Below are 17,012 nucleotides of genomic sequence, written 5' to 3' on the forward strand. Positions count from 1 at the left end.
CACTATCCCCTAGGTTACCTTGTACCTTCATATTCCCTTCATAACTTTTTTCTTTTACATAAAGTAGGTGGCTAATTTGTTTCATTGTTTGAATTTAGAAAATGTTTCCTCCCTCAGTATATTTATGTAACAGTCTGTCTGCATTTTTTGGTCTAGCCCAAACAGTAAATAAGTTAGGTACATGGTATGATAGAGAATATTTTTGTAGAACCAAGTTTGGAGACCAGGCTAAGAGTTATTTCTGTTCATATGAAAACAGTTTGGTATAACTCTAATCTCCACTTTTGCCAGATTTTTAAGAGTTCTTGGCACAGAGCCCTGAAATCATGAGTCTTCCTGCAGACCCCCTGTAATAAAGGAAAGAACAGTACAAGAGAAACAACAAGATAAGATGCATAAACTAATACTTGATCGTATACTGGCTACTATGTAATTGATGTGTACCTTAGCTCAGGCTGTAGGCTTTTAGAAGATAGTGAGCCTACCTAACCAGCCTACAAATACCTTTCTCCCATTAGAAAATAGTTATGTCCCATATCCTTTGGGGAAACATTCAGTCTTAATTTAAAAAATTCCAATTATAAGTAGTCTACCACATTAACACCAAGGGTTAATTATTCTCAAGTGTCTAAAAAGCCTGTACTTCAATTTTTGTTTGAATTAGTCTATCTTTATTTTCCATCTGCTGAATCTTGGAATACCTTTGTTAGCATGAAGAGTGCTCTGTTACCAGATATTTGTTCTCCTTGTAGTTATTGTGATCAAATAACCATTTAACCTTCTTCGTGATAAGCTAAACAAATTGAGTTCCTCATGTCTTTTGCTGTAAGAAACGTTACCTAATTCTTATTGCTCATTTCTGATTCCTGTATTCACTTTCTTGAACTATGGACACCAGGACTGTACAAGGTATTCCAGTAAAAGTCATATCAGTGCCAAGTGCAAGGATTATATGAACCTCCCTGTCACATTAGTCCTTTTGGCTATACTGTTAGATTTGGGCATATACCATGAGCTCATCATCTACCATGACTTCTCAAGTCTTCAGTCATGGTTTTTCATGATCGATTCCTATTTTGCAATATATTGCCTGCATTCTTTGTTACTAATAGTATAACTTTACTTTTGGCCATATTGAAATACTGTTTGCCTGAAACGATTCCTGCAGGATCCAGTCCCTGATAATTCCCCATTTGCACTTATATTTTGAGACCTATCAGTTAAAAACATTTTAAATCCATTTAATATATGACATGGTGATTTTTTTTTAATCTTTCTAGTTTCTTCCTCAGACTAGCAGGCAGAACGCTGCATACAAATCTTAAATATCTTACATCAAGGGTAGCCAACCTTTCCAACTTGCTGCTCCCCAGGAACCTGCAGGCCCGGAGGTGGCTCATGCTGGAGCTCCCAGGCTTTCCCGAGCCCAAGTCATGGGGTCCAAGGGTGCCAGGAAGCCCCACCATCACCCAGTGCTGCCTTCCCCGAATACTTGGCACTGCCAGCCTGGCTTCTCGGGGCCCTGGATGGGGGTTGTGTGGGGTTTGTGGGTGGGTGTGCACCCCTGCCCTGCCTTTCTGCTTCAGCTAACCGGAGCCCGTGTCCCACTGGGACCCACACAGAGCTGCTGGACCCACTGAGCATGTAAGCAGGGAAGTTTGAGCCGGGGTTGGGGCCAGAGCAGTTGCCCCCAGCCTGGGCTGCCTGTGGCTGCTGCTGCTGCTGGGGTGAGAGCAGGGTGAGCCTACCAGTGCTGGGGTCATGCTTGGGCGGGGGCACGCAGAAACCACTCAGGTTGGGTATCTTGCCAGGGTGTATGGGTGTCTGTCGCGTCCCCCAGCTCCAAACCCCATACACACACCCATAGTCCCCAACACCTTTAAAGTTCCCCTCAAATACACACCCCACTCCCCAACCATACAAAGTGCCTTCATAATTTAGAGTTTTAGCTGTTGATTAAAATGGCGATTAATTGCAACTAAGTTTTTAATTGCGCAACTAAACACAATTACATTTGGCAGCCCTACTAATTATATTAACATCTTTATCAAGTCCCATCTCTGTTTGTTCCATTATTTTGCTCAGGATCAACATAGGCTCAGGTATATCGTTTTCTAGCAATATGGGAACTAAACAACTTGTTCACCCCCAAAGTTTATTTTCTTGATTGGGACACTAGCATTCAGTGTCATGGGGCTATGTTGAATCTTCCATGTTCAGTTTCTCAGGTCATTCTGTACCCTATCTACCTTTTTTTCCAATGTCAGTTGAGCATTTAAAATTTTGATATTTAACATGTAGAAAGTTGATATGAAACAATTTTACATCTTATGCATGTCTTTTCCTGTTAAGGCTATTAAAAAGGCTAGTAGGGAAGGCCTGACTCAAGAGATTGGTTACTGAACTGTTATAGTTGGATCCATTCAGTTATTAGCCTTCTCTATTACAGTAAAATAAACAGCATTGATGATTTTTTTTATTTATTTAGAAGTCCTCTTTTTCCCACCATTCTGTTGTTTTTCATTACATCTCAGCGTAGGTTGAATCTCTAGGCTGGATCCTGTTTTGCATAGTTCTCACCTTCAATTCAAAGCCACGTTTCCTAAAGTTGTGCTTGGCTGGTCATCTTCGCCTCTGTTGTTGCTTCTTGCTCACATATTGTTTAAAATGGGTACATTTTTTTTAATCCTACCCTTGGGTAATGTAAGCGAGACGACATCTTTGTTCCCTTTTCAGAACGTTCAAATATTTTACAAACAAGTGGTGCTGTTGGTTTCTTTCTAGATAGTCCTCTGCTTAATAATGGGACGCTCCAAAGCTATTTCTGTTTTGCCTTCAATTTTCTGATTCTTGTTAGTGCTATCATATTAAATGTGTGTTGTCTTTTTTCATTCATTTTTGTTTTTTGGTTCATTTTCAACCACTTTTGTATGCAACTCCCTTTCTGTTCTTCTTGGTTTTGCTAGACTCTGCTGATCATCTCAGAGTTCCTGAGGGATTCACTGCTTTACTCCTTTTCATTACATTCTGGTCTGGCTTTGGCTGTTACACTTTGCTGTACCCTAACATTTCTTTTAACTCACTCAGACCTCTGTTCCCACCAGCAGTAAAGTTTTTATAGTACAGTCCTCCCAAAAGTAATCCACTAGCTAGCATTTTGCTTTCAGCCAAAACTGAAAGCTTGAACATCTAATTAATATTTTTTTAATCTACTGCTCTTTGCTTTCAAAACCTTTCACAGTCTATTCCTATCTATTCTTTCTCATTTGCTTATTAGAAAACCTGTTCCCACTTACATTGCTGTTTAATTCTTCACCAAACAACCCCTTCAGCTGTATTATCTGTAAAGCTACCTGATTCTTCTTAAAACTTTATTCATTATGATTCCGCGAAACTCCAAAATGATGACTCTTGGGTCTCTGATGCAATTCTGGTACTTCCAGTTGTATAGACCAATACATCATTTTCCTTGGTTTCCTTGTGAATGTGTCCTTTTTTTTTTTCTTCTTTGATTGTGTAAGCTCTTTGGGACGGAGGCCTCTTTTTGTTCTTTGTTTTTGTAGCATATAGCGCTATGGTTAGTTGACACATGACAAGTGCTTCTATCCACAATGGCAATACAAATAACTAACAAAACTGGTGAAACTAAATGCTTCCCCATTTCCCAGGAAATGTACTTCTGGGTTAAGAGAACTGTGTGCACTTTGCGGATTTATGGACCTTTATTCCAAATGAAAAACAAACACTTACTCTAAAGTGGAGCTGGTATAACAGTACAAAAGAGACAGTGAATGGCTGCTTCTGTTGGCCACAATTCTTTGTGATGCTGGCTGGTAGTTTAATTTGTTGTTCTTGAAAAGGAAAAAGAAGAAAACTGTGTGTAAATGGGTAAGTGTTTTTTTCAGTTATTTTCACATGCTTTTAAAAACTGGGGTTGAAAGCACTTCTCTCATTACTAAACTTTTAATACTTACATTTTTAATTACATGCGACTCTTGGGGTCTCTTCCCAATCAACCTTTTTCCATTCATATATTCTGGATGCTTAGGGTTTTAAAAGCACTCAATGGTGACAAACTTATATTACTTATTTCTAAAGGAAACTGTATAAAGAATAGGGTGAATTAGCCTGTATTGAGCTCATTGCTACCACATATAAAGTGCTTCTAGTACCTGACCAACTTGTTTTAAGGCAGCTTGAGTGTCTGTGTGCTACACTGCAATCTGCAGTATAGATGCACCATATGTTTGCTATCGTGCAACGTGTTTGAAGACCCGGCCCAACTGTTTGTCTATACAGAATCATAGGAAAGTAGGGTTAGAAGGGAACTCATGTGTCCATCCCCCTACTCAATGCAGGGTCATCCCTAAGTAAACCATCCCAGCTAAGTGAGCAGGTCTATTTAACCTGCTCTTGAAATTTTCCAGGGATGGAGATTCCTCAATTTCTTAGCAGCCTGTTCCAATGCTCGACTAGTCTCACAGTGTGGAAAGTTCTTCGTAATCTTCAACCTAAATTTTCTCTGCTGTAGCTCATTGAGTCCACTTCTCCTAGTCCTGTCCCCTACAGCCACAAAGAAAAGCCCATTTCCATCCTCTCTAAAAATCACCCTTCAGGTATTTGAAGACTTATCAAATCTTCCCTTGGTTTTCTGTTCTCCATACAAAATAATCCTAGCTCTTTCAGCCTTTCCTCATCAGTCTTGTTTCCCAGCCTCTAATAATTTTTGTTCCTTTCTGCTGGACTCTTTCCAGTCTGTCAACCTTCTTGAAATGCAGGGTCCCAAACTGAACACAGTACTCCAGGTGAGGCCTCACCAGTGTCGAACACAGTGAAAGAATCATGTCCCTTGACTTCTAACAGCAGGAATATCACTTGCAACCCAGTATTGGTTTTGCTTTTTGGCAGCAAGAACACACTAGCTTACATGTATTTTATGGTTGACTGTAACCTCCAGGTCCTTCTTTGTAGCACCTCAGGAGGTTAATTGTTCCCCAACCTGTATTCATTCATACAGGATTCAGTTGAAGGGCCATGGGTTTTTAACATAAATACCTCTAATAATTGTAGAAACCTTTTCTAGGGCATGGATATTATAAATCTGGTATTGAGGCATTGACAAGTCCAGATGTTCAGCTGATGTGAATAGACAGACTTCCCTTGATTTCAGTAGTTCCATGACTTACAGCAGCTGAGAATCTGGTTGAAAATGTCATTTTGGCAGAATTGGCTTTTAAATATTATATTTTAAGTGAGTGTTTGGGTTTACAGTAATTTATGGCAACAATCCATATCTTTCTGTGCTTGCAACCCCACTTTCATACAAGGCCAACTTTTACAATTGAGTATCTATGAGGCTCATGATCCGCACTTCTAAATGCCACAATGTCTGCTTTGGGAGCTGCTGATTTACAGACCATTAAATAGTTGCCAGGCACTTAGCCACTGTTAGTGACATAGTATTTGAGATCCAATATGCAAAGATGAAAGGCTGTAGAATCTAAGAGGACTTACCTATATTTGTAAATTTTGTTTTCAGGGAAATCTGATGAACCAAGCTGTGATTGTGACCAGTTTCATTGTGCTAATGGAAAGTGTATTCCAGAAAGTTGGAAATGTAATAACATGGATGAATGTGGAGACAACTCTGATGAAGAAATCTGTGCCAAAGCTAATCCTCCAACAGCTGCTTCCTTTCAACCTTGTGCTTACAACCAGTTCCAGTGTCTTTCTCGTGTCACCAAAGTTTATACTTGCCTTCCAGAATCTTTAAAATGTGATGGAAATATTGATTGTTTTGACTTAGGAGATGAAATAGACTGTGATGTTGCAACATGTGGGCAGTGGTTAAAATATTTTTATGGTACTTTCAGTTCTCCCAATTATCCAGACTTTTATCCTCCTGGAAGCAACTGTACATGGCTAATAGACACGGGTGATCACCGCAAAGTCATTTTGCGCTTCACTGACTTTAAACTTGATGGTACTGGTTATGGAGACTACGTCAAAATATATGATGGATTAGAAGAAAATCCACGCAAGCTTTTGCGTGTGTTAACTGCATTTGACTCTCATGCTCCTCTTACAGTTGTTTCGTCCTCTGGGCAGATAAGAGTGCATTTTTGTGCTGACAAGGTGAATGCTGCAAGAGGATTTAATGCTACATACCAAGTAGATGGCTTCTGTTTGCCATGGGAGATTCCATGTGGTGGAAACTGGGGGTGTTACACAGAGCAACAGCGCTGTGATGGCTATTGGCATTGCCCAAATGGAAGGGATGAAACCAATTGCAGTATGTGCCAAAAAGATGAATTTCCCTGCTCTCGAAATGGAGTTTGCTATCCTCGATCTGATCGTTGCAACTACCAGAATCATTGCCCTAATGGTTCAGATGAGAAGAATTGCTTCTTCTGTCAACCGGGAAATTTCCACTGTAAAAATAACCGCTGTGTTTTTGAGAGTTGGGTTTGTGACTCTCAAGATGATTGTGGTGATGGTAGTGATGAAGAGAATTGTCCGGTCATTGTGCCCACCAGAGTAATAACTGCGGCTGTCATTGGGAGCCTTATCTGTGGACTGCTGCTTGTCATTGCACTGGGATGTACATGTAAGCTGTACTCACTGAGAATGTTTGAACGAAGGTGAGTAGCACATTACTGAATCCAGGCTGAAGTATCCTAATTATATAACACAGCAAACACTTGAACTGAAGCACATATCAATAAGAGTGATCTTTTGAGGATGGTATGACTTCCAAATGTGATCCCTCCATCATAGTTCTGAAATCCTTTATTTGACCGTAAGAAAAAAGGAGGGTGGAAGAAGAATAATTCTGATTTGCTTGCCTATGGACAAGCTAGCTTTGGTTTGGTTGTCAACCAGGAAAAAGTAAATTGATGTCAATTTTTGGGCTGTGGTCTCATTCTGAATTGAAATTAAATATTGTGGCTGTGATTAACTAATGGCATTTCTGTGCAAGAGTTTTCATTTTTGTTCTCTGTTGCTATAATTGTTTTAATTCACATTAAAGGACAGAAAGATATTAAAATACTTTTCAGTTGTAACTTCTCAGAGATCTGAGTTAGAACTGGAGTTGTGTAATAAATATCTGCGATCTACAAATGTTATGAATTACATCAGTTTGCCCCTGCTTATGAATAAGTTTTGTATGATTATATGCTATGTAATTTTCTTTTTTTTCTTGAAAGATCATTTGAAACTCAGTTGTCAAGAGTTGAGGCTGAGTTGTTAAGAAGAGAAGCTCCTCCATCTTATGGACAGTTGATCGCTCAAGGTTTAATTCCACCAGTTGAAGATTTTCCTGTTTGCTCCCCAAATCAGGTAAGATATTGGATTGTCACAACAGTTCTACAGACTAATGTTTTGCTTTCTGTCATGTTAGGTGTCTTGATTCTTATTTTGTTCTTCAGTCTAAATCGGTATTTTTGGACATGCAGTGTGACACAGAAGCAAGTTGCTTACCAAGTGGTTTGGTTTGGTTTTATTTTTTAAAATATACCATCTAGGTCAATGGAGTCCTGATCTGCAACTAAGGCTTTTAGGCACTATGATAAACCATTAACAATAGCAAAGTTAAACAAATTTGTATATAATGGGAAATGGGATTTAAATCTTGAACTGTGTATACATTAGTGGAGAATTAGACCTTTTGTGTTAACATGTTGGAGCTATTTTTTTATTTGAGATTCTAGATTTCATATATTAGGGGTGCACGCAGAAATTGGGTATTATTTTCTTAATAAGGGGGATGGTAAGCCACAACTGAACAACTGGCTTCGTTGATAGCAGTACATCAAATAATAGGCCAGCAACATCAGCTAATCTCCCAGCTCTTGTAGCAAATCGTTCCTCTTTACTTATCCTGGCAAAGATAGCAAAACAGCAGTTCTCCTAATTTAGAAACGATTTTGCATTCAACAGTGGCATGGCTATAGCCCAGATGCTGAGGAACAAGGGTGTAATAAACAGGCGTAGATTGATCTCTACAAGGCCTGCTTAAAGATACTTTATAGTTAGAGATTTGAACAAAAAAAAATTGACACTTCCTTTTCCTGCTTTAAACATAAGTAGTTTGTCTAAGGATCCATGATTGTTGTTCAAGCAGGAAATAGTAGATCTTTTTGACGTTTTTGTGACCCTCATAATAAAGAAATTTGTGTTGCATATAGAAATAGTTAAGAGCTTAGTTCTTCTCTGTAACAGGGACAAATAATTATTTTTCACGTAACAGCAACTAAAATGACTGAATTAGTAGCTTGTGTTAGTCAGTAATTTAACATATAAATTTATGGATGTTTAAAGAAACTTTCTCCCTCCCCCCTAATTCAAAGTATTTTAACATCAGAAAGCTTATTTATGTCAGGGTTTTTGATATACAAGGTCCTTGTGGCATTTCTGTGATCTTTGTAGGATTCAGCTTCTTTTATAAGTTGTAATTTAAACAATAAGATAGATTTGGGGGGGATACTTTAGACTCGGTAGTTCTTATTTGTTGTTCTATCTCTTAGACCACAAACAGCCAATCATTTCTACCCTTCATTTCTACCAAAAAATTGATACTAGTAGAAAAGCTTTGGGGAGAAGAGCATACAAGCATTCAGCTTGCAGCTACCTCCTTTCTCCTGCTCTCTGTGCCTTCCTGAGACTGAGATTATTCCAGTTAGGGGGAAGTATGGGGATAAGTACCTAAAATTTGGTCTAAGACTTGCCCCTACCTCCCACCAAAGGGTGAATGTGTGTGTTCTCTTGGCTCCTGATCTAACCTACACTGCTTACAGAAAACTCTGTAACTGTCCCAGAAGCAATTTCTGGTTGTAGTTGGGTTATTTTTCTTCCAGAATGGCCGTTTTTGGCCTGAGACAAAAAGTTAAAACCTCTATATGCTTCTGATTTCTACCAGGAGAATGGGTTTTCTCCCAGTAGAAACTGAAGATTTGTATATGGCTTTAGAAACTGAAGAAAGATGATTTTTCAGTGAGGAAGAGATGGTGTGAGATAATGTAAGTGGAATGTTAGAGAATGAAGAATGATAAAGCTTAAAGACAAATGCTCCAATTTACCCTTTTTTCATAATAAAAGGTCTGAATGAGATTCTGTGGTAGTAGTGCTGTTTTAACCAGAGTAATTCAGGAAATATACAAAAGCAAGGCTTCTTTCCTAATATCTTCTGTGGATCAACTTCATGAAAGGGGGGGGGGGGTTTGAGAGAGGTCATTATGCCACTGAGAGCTTGTTTAACATCTCTCCCAACAGCATACTTGGTCTAGAAAAAGAGGTTAACAAACAAATTTTGCTCATCACAGTTTTCCATATATATTTTTTTCTGTGCTTGGAAGAGATAGAAAATGTTTGTTTTATTAGAGATATGAGGGGAATTGATTTTCTGCTTTAAAATGAAAGATCTTGCAATTTGAGGATGTGCATTGAAAATGTAAGAGTGAACACCACCAAGATATTTTAGTAAGAGCTACATTATCAAAATAAAAATCTAATTTAAAAATTTTTAAATAATATTTTTTCTTAAAATGGGATTTTAGTTTTATTTTTGCACATTTGTTTCTTTATTTTGTTTTATATAATTAGCCACAAGGTGGCATTTAGGACCATTCTCTGAAGAACTGTTTTGAAACTAACGTACAGTAGCATTTAACAGGACCTGTTGAATTCCTGAGTCATAAGCAACTTTAAAACTGTCACTGCTTAGTGGCTGTTGATGATAATTTACAAAAATAAAGGGAATGTCACTAATAAGTAACTATTACAAATGTTGGTCATCAGTTACTAATCCTATTTTTCCAAAAGAGTGCATTTGACTTTAAACATATGAGTAGTCCTAGCAGGGGACTACTCTCATACTTAATCGTTAAGCACACCTGCTAGAGCATGAAGAATTTGGACCTAATCTCTGAAAAATGAGAGCATCTCTAATGAGCAAGGATCCTGGTGTTTTCTTTTTAAAAATCCAAAATTCTCTGATTTAAAACCCCCCAAATCTGTGTTTTTCCTCAATGAAAATGAAAAGCTATGATATATAGATATAGATAGATATCAGTTTGAACACAAGCTCACCAGTGTCTCAATCATTATAATAAAATAAATTCTAAGTATCTGTATATTTCAGTGTTTGATTTTGGGTTTGTTTTTTTTAATCAAGGAAAATCAGAGCTCCCCCTGCCCCCTTTGCTCACGAGGATGCAGGTCTAGCTGTGGCTGTACCCCCCACAGCTTTGTGGTGCTAAGCAGCCCTGATATGCTGGTGCCTTGCCCCTGCCCATACTGGTGTCCCTTACTCCTGACCCACAGTCCCCTGCATCCTTCTGCCATGTCAGTGCCCCTCACTCCCAACCTGTAGCCTCCAATCCCCACCAGTGCCCATCACTCCTGACCTGTAGCCCCACCCCCATCTCTTTCAGTGCCCATCACTCCCAACCCACAGCTCCTCTCTCACCTGTGAGTGGCCAGAGCAGAGCCAAGTAGAGCCTGTGGGGTTCAGGGGGAGGATACAGGCTGCCCACTGTGGGGCTCAGGACTCCATGCCCTGCTCCCCTCCCCCTTCCTCCCCTTCCCAGAGCTTCCACATCCCAGCGGGTAGGACCTGGCACAGGAGAGGAGAGGGGCAGCAAGACTCATTGCTGCTGCTACTGCCAGGAGACCTGCGCCAACCACAGCACCAGCAGCACGGGGAGTAACAGATGTGAGGGGGGACCACGGTGCCCTCACCTCCTCCTGCTGCCAGCTGCTGATGTGCTGGGCCACAGCTCTACCCCCTCCACCATAGCCCAGCTGCCCCCAAGCCACCTCCCCTTTGGGATAGAGCCATGGCCCAACACACAAGCAGCTGGTGGTGGGAGGAGATGAGGGCAGCACAATGCCCCACCATTCCATTATTCAGGCTACTGGCACAGGGGTCCCGGTGCTGGCACCAGTGGTGATGAGTCTCACTGCCCTGCTTCACCCTTTCATGCTGGGTCCCACCTGCTGGCCCACATGCCTGCTGTGAGTGCAGAAATCTGTGGGCGCATGTACCTCCCCCATGCATCACCTGTGCCCCCCTGCCTGCCCACACCTCACCTATGACCACCCCCATCAATAGATTTACCTGCACGGAGCTGCTTTCCACTAGACTGCCTGGCTGCCACATGCATGTGTGTGCACACATGCACATGGCAACCCTGCCCAATAGTCCTCCTCCCAGTCCCCGTCCCTGTCCCCACCCGAAGCAGCCCCTTGCAGGCTGGAACTCTGCCAGCCTGTAAAGGGAAACCCAGGGTTTCCTGTGGTTTTCTCCCTCAAAAGAGAAAATCTTCATTTTTCTGCAGCAAATAGAAGTACATGAATATTTATGCAAAATTTCTAACCAGGCTTTGATTTGCTCACAATTAAGAAGGTCTTACTTCGGAACAGATTTCAACATTACCAAATTGGTGCATGAGGTCTAAAGAGGGTGGTGAGACTATCATTTAAACTGTCCTGTCCTGATCTTGGCAGTAGAGAGAGCTGGTCATAAGGGGCTATCTTGCTTAAAATTATACTCCTAACTTCTGTTGAAGTTTAAATGTTGATGCAAAATGTGTATATGAGAAGAGAGAGAGAGAGACTCATTCAACAGTCCAAAAATACAGCTATGAAATGGTGAAGGAAGGAACTCCCAAGCTTTTGTTTTAAATTGGTATATGTAGTTTCTTTTAATTGCTACAAAAAGGAGTTTGTAAGTATTTTTTTAAGTGAAGATAGGATGTATTAACTACTCTTTACACCTGAGGCTTTGATGACTAGGCATGTTTCAGATTTGCAAAAAGTTACTATTGAACTAAAGTTTCCAGGCTTAAGAAATCTCAGAAGTACTTGATTTGTGGAAAATGCTGACCACCTGCAAGAAACAGCTGTACTAGGAGAAGTCCCAAATCACTTATCCTTTTTGATAATTGTGCTACTGATTAGGTCACCTAATATGAACTCACATGCCTAATATTAGCCACTGTATTCTGGAAACTTGTGTATATATATTGGGACGTGGTATTTGAAAAGAAAGGAGGGGAAAGCCGTTGAATAAAATGACATCATTGTAAGTCTAGGGACTGCTGGAGATAAAAGAAAGTCTCTGTTCTTTATGTTAGGTAATAAACTGAATGAAATGATACATTTGGAAGAGATTTGTCTTTATCCTAGCCATGATTTTTCATACACAAGACCTAAAGTTGTGTTCCAAAAGCCATAGTTTGGCACCTAAATAAATGGCTCCATGTTCAAAAGAGCTGAACATCAGATTAGTGGAACAGTTATCCCATTGGAAGTTGTTGGGTTCTTCTGAAAATTGGGCTGCTTTATTTAGCTTCCTGTATTTCACTGCTTTGGCCATTGTGTATGCTTTTCATCTGTTAGACCTGTAATTTGGTGTTGTATTGAATCCCGTGTTCTTCTCCTGCAATCCTAAAGTATGTTGATGTCAATAGCACTGGTGAAATGCATTCTTTCCTCCTGATCTTCCTTGTCAGTTTCTTGGAGCATGTCTTCAGCCGGGTGGCACCCTGTCCCAGCAAAGCCATCCCCTGGTATATTCTGATCCAAACCCAGAAATATGAGTGTGAAAATGCTCTAGCGCAGGGACAAGCAATTATTTCAGGCGAAGGGCCGCTTACTGAGTTTTGACAAGCCATCCAGGGCCTTATGGCAGGCAGCCAGGGGCAGATAAATATTAATTTTCAAATTTTTAGGGGCCCTGCAGGCCAGATAGAATGGCCTGTTGGGCCACATCTGGCCTGTGGGCCACATTTTGCCCACCCTTGCTCTAGCGCATCCCTCTGTAGCCACTCGGAGAACCAGAGGTCTCAAATATTGCTTGAAAGCAGCAATGGATGGATGCTCCCAGAGTGTCTTCACCAGCATAGTTCTAGATTTGGAGTATGTGAGGGAGTGGGTAGGCAGGATGTGCTTGGGAATTACCTGGTTGACACACACTGCTGCTCTGGGTTTGATAGACTCTTGATATCTTGGTTATCTTGTACCTCAACTACTACAGACTTTTCCTGAATTTCTTGTATAATATTTAATAATACTTGTATTCATCCTTATCTCCTGTTGCTAATTAATCGCTCTTCTCCATCTCTTTTACATAGAGGTATGTTTCTCAACTGTAACTTTTTTTAATTTAGTGCATCCTCTGCAGTTGTGGGCACAGAAAGCCCCTTATTTTACCCTTGCAGGCTCCCTTCCCTGACTTTTGCCTTAATACATGAAGCCTAAGGGGTGCCCCTCATTGGCAGGGCAGGGGCAGCACTTATTTAAGCCAGGCTACAGGGAATCATCTTCCTAGTCTGGCCCTGCACAATGCCTTTCTGGCCCTGCACAATGCCTTCCAGAAACAGGCATGGTGAGGAAGTGTCACTTGGCAGCAGCAGCAAGGCAAGACTCTTAATAGGATCTCATGGCACATTAGGATGCTGTAGCACCCTAGCTGAAAAGCACTGACATGGAGCCTTGAATTGCACAAAAATTCATTCTTTCTACGTTATTTTTCTCCTGTCCTCCTACCAACTCTTTCATCTTAGTTGTCGCATTTAAATTGTTTCCTACCCCTGCAAGATCTGTACATAATCTAGGCCTGCTTTCACCCAACATCTCTCCCCTATTTCTCTCAGACTCTTCATTCAGTTTCCACTCATAAGAGAACTGAAAACTTTAACTCCCAGAGATTCTTGCACATTCCAAGATTACACATCCACAATCTGTGCAGTGTGTATGGACTGGATTCTATTCTTTATAATTTCTTATACTATATTCATTGCCTTAGTATCTGATCATTTACATTTATTCTCATTTAGGTTTTATGGTCCTTGGACAGGAACTATATATTCATCCTTTGTTGTTATGCCAGGAAGCTACCAGAAATCTGATTAATTTGTTTCTTCTTTTTCAGGCTTCAGTTTTGGAAAACCTCAGACTAGCAGTGCGCTCTCAGCTTGGATTTACCTCAATAAGACTTCCTATTGCCGGCAGGTCAAGTAATATTTTGAATCGAATTTTTAATTTTGCAAGGTCGCGTCATTCTGGATCATTGGCATTGGTATCAGCAGATGGAGATGATGTTGTTGCCAGCCAGAGTACTGGTAGAGAAGCAGAAAGAAATAGTACTCACAGAAGCTTGTTTTCAGTGGAGTCTGATGATACAGACACAGAAAATGAAAGAAGAGACACTGCAGGAGCTGTTGGTGGTGTTGCTGCCAGTTTGCCTCAAAAAGTCCCACCTGCAACAGCAATAGAAGCAACAGTAGGAGCATGTGGAAGTTCCTCAAATCAGAATATCAGCAGTAGTAATACAGATAATGGAAGAGAAGCAACAAGCGTAGAACCCCCAAGTACAAGTCCAGCACGTCACCAACTCACTAGTGCGCTAAGTCGTATGACTCAAGGCTTACGATGGGTACGCTTTACTCTAGGGAGATCAAATTCAGTAAATCAGAACCAAAGTCCTTTGAGACAGGCTGATAATGGGGTAAATGGAAGAGACGAAGATGACGATGTTGAAATGTTAATTCCAGTTTCTGATGTAGCTTCAGACTTTGATATGAATGACTGTTCAAGACCTCTGCTTGATCTTACCTCAGATCAAGGACAGGGGCTTAGACAGCCTTATAGTGGAACACATCATGGCATAAGATCATGTAATCGAGATGGGCCATGTGAGCGTTGTGGTATTGTACATACTGCCCAGATACCTGACACTTGCTTAGAAGCAACACTGAAAAATGAAACTAGTGATGATGAGGCATTATTACTTTGTTAGGTACGAAATGAATAGGGGAGGTTTGTATACAAGTTGGAGCAATATCAGTAATTGTTTTGTACTTCACAGTTAGAAAAACTAGCTTTAGTTTTAAAAAGTCCAGAGCAAAATCACGTTGAAATATTTTAGCCCATGTAGTTGAATACTTTTCTTATGCTGGATAAATCCATGGACTGTGTGAGTTGAGTATTTTTACAACTCAGAATATATTATATGTATCCAGTATAACCTGGTTACTCCTTTATGTAGCTAATGTTCATCCCAGTTAGTTTCAAAATAGTTTATTCTGGTACTGTAGCTCACAAAAGTAATATGGCTGCTCAAGACTTCCTGTTTGTTTCCCTCATTTTAACAGGTTAATTTGTACAGAATGATTTTCTTTTTGAAATGGAATCCATTGTATTATTGCCAACAAACTGGTAACTTAATATACTAAATGCTGGTAGGGTTTGTTAATCTAAAATAGGTATTTTACCTTTCCAAGATTATATAACACTGTCTAAATATTCTTGAATTTAATCATAATGTGAACTTTTTCAAAGGGAGGAGAGACTTTCTCCAAAACACATTTTGTTTTAAAAGTTCAAAATGCAGTGATATATGAATTGCAGGTATAATTGGATAAACTGATGTGAAGAGCATTTTCCTTGCTTTTATAGCACGGACTTTAATAAATTGCAATCTAATATGGTACAACCAAATAATATGTAAAAATCCCAAGTTATTAGTCTTCTTAGAGGACAAAAAACAAATAGCTGAAACACTTGAATATGCATTAGTTCTTAAAATATCTGATACATGTACAAATACGCTACAGGATAAGTTCCAACTCGTAATAGATCTTTCCCTAGTAATATAGGGTATAAAGCTTGTTTGGACTCAAGGGATTTGCACTAAAATCATATTAAGGTCTCTAATGAACTTTAGTGCACAAGCACTATCACTTTAAGTACTATTATCTAATATTGCAATGGCTATATATTTCCATGGCTCTTTTCTTGGGGTGTTGCATTTTGTTACAATTGAATTTGCTTTACTAATTCCCTATTTATTCATTGTATTTAAAAACTGGTTTACTTGGTTACAGACTGGTGGTTGTTTTATTTTTTTTAATCCCTTTATGTGTATTTCTTTTTATCTTAATTTTTATAGTATTACATGTCGGAACAAACCCGATGAGTGGAAAAATTGTTCATAATTTCCAATTTTGTGATAAGCAGGTTAATATGTGGCTACTAGCGTGATAGCAAGAATCTACATCTTTTAAAAAGGCAAACAAAAAGTCAACTACTGTTTTATTTATTCTTTGCCAGTCTGTTTTTAGTAGGCTTAATGATTCAGTATGAAAATGTATTTGTGTGTGACAGTATGCTATTTATTAAATTTTAAATACTTTGTTGAATGTCATTTTAAAGCATGTTTAAAGTCTTGTGCATTTCTGTCGTGTTATGCTGTCAGGCACAACTGACTAAAATGTTTTAATATGTATCAGAATTAAAAATGAATTTTTGTTATGTTCTGAGGTACTTTTTAAAGATAAATGCAAAGATTTATTTGTTTTGTTTTATTTTATAAACCCTTAATTCCAGCGTATAAAACGCATCCAATAGAAAAAAAAAATGTAAATAGGTTACACAGTAGACGCCTCCCTCTGTGCCTCACTTTTTCAAGTTATAGTCCAGAAGTAGAACAATATTTTTTGTACAATCTTACAAGGTGCTTGGCTGACTTGAGTCACAGCTCAGGATGTGATCCTTCAGATTTGAGCTTTAAAGAACTTGCAAGTAGTACATTTGGTTAAGAATGTCGTTATATTAGTAGTTCTTATTGTTTCAAAAATAATTTATACTTGCATCAAACCAGGTAAAGTTTGGCCTAAAATAATTTATACCAAAGAAAATGTTTAGTGGCTACCTTTATTCTCAGTGAGCAGTACTGAGTTCTGTGAATCTTATTCTATTAATTTCAGTGTAGGATTACTTGCAGAGTAAGGTATGAAAAATATAGCGGAAAGTGGCCTTAAAAAACATTTGGAAAAAAAAAAAGGAAAATGTAAATTAATACAAGGCCTCACAGATAAATTGGACAGTGCTCACAAAAAGTGACCTGTAGCATTAGTAGATATGATAATGCAGAAATGAAGAAGGAGGGTACAATGTCCATCTGTCTTCAGTTAGAATACTGGAGAGTTTGATATGACTAAGATTAT

General features: G+C 39.3%; 1 protein-coding gene across 2 annotated transcripts in view; it reads left to right on the plus strand.

Moving 5' to 3' along the window:
- The window catches only part of LRP12 (LDL receptor related protein 12), a 102,362-nt gene extending 86,010 nt beyond the window's left edge, over positions 1–16,352 (plus strand). For both annotated transcript variants that reach the window (XM_014611624.3, XM_014611625.3), the window contains 3 exons: positions 5,540–6,641; positions 7,209–7,341; positions 13,937–16,352. In XM_014611624.3, coding sequence (XP_014467110.1) covers positions 5,540–6,641; positions 7,209–7,341; positions 13,937–14,803 — 2,102 coding nt within the window. In that variant the 3' untranslated portion in view covers positions 14,804–16,352. The remainder of the gene's footprint in view (positions 1–5,539; positions 6,642–7,208; positions 7,342–13,936) is intronic.
- Positions 16,353–17,012: the final 660 nt, after the last annotated feature.

Source organism: Alligator mississippiensis, chromosome 3 (genome assembly GCF_030867095.1).
Source record: "Alligator mississippiensis isolate rAllMis1 chromosome 3, rAllMis1, whole genome shotgun sequence".
Lineage (NCBI taxonomy): Eukaryota > Metazoa > Chordata > Crocodylia > Alligatoridae > Alligator > Alligator mississippiensis.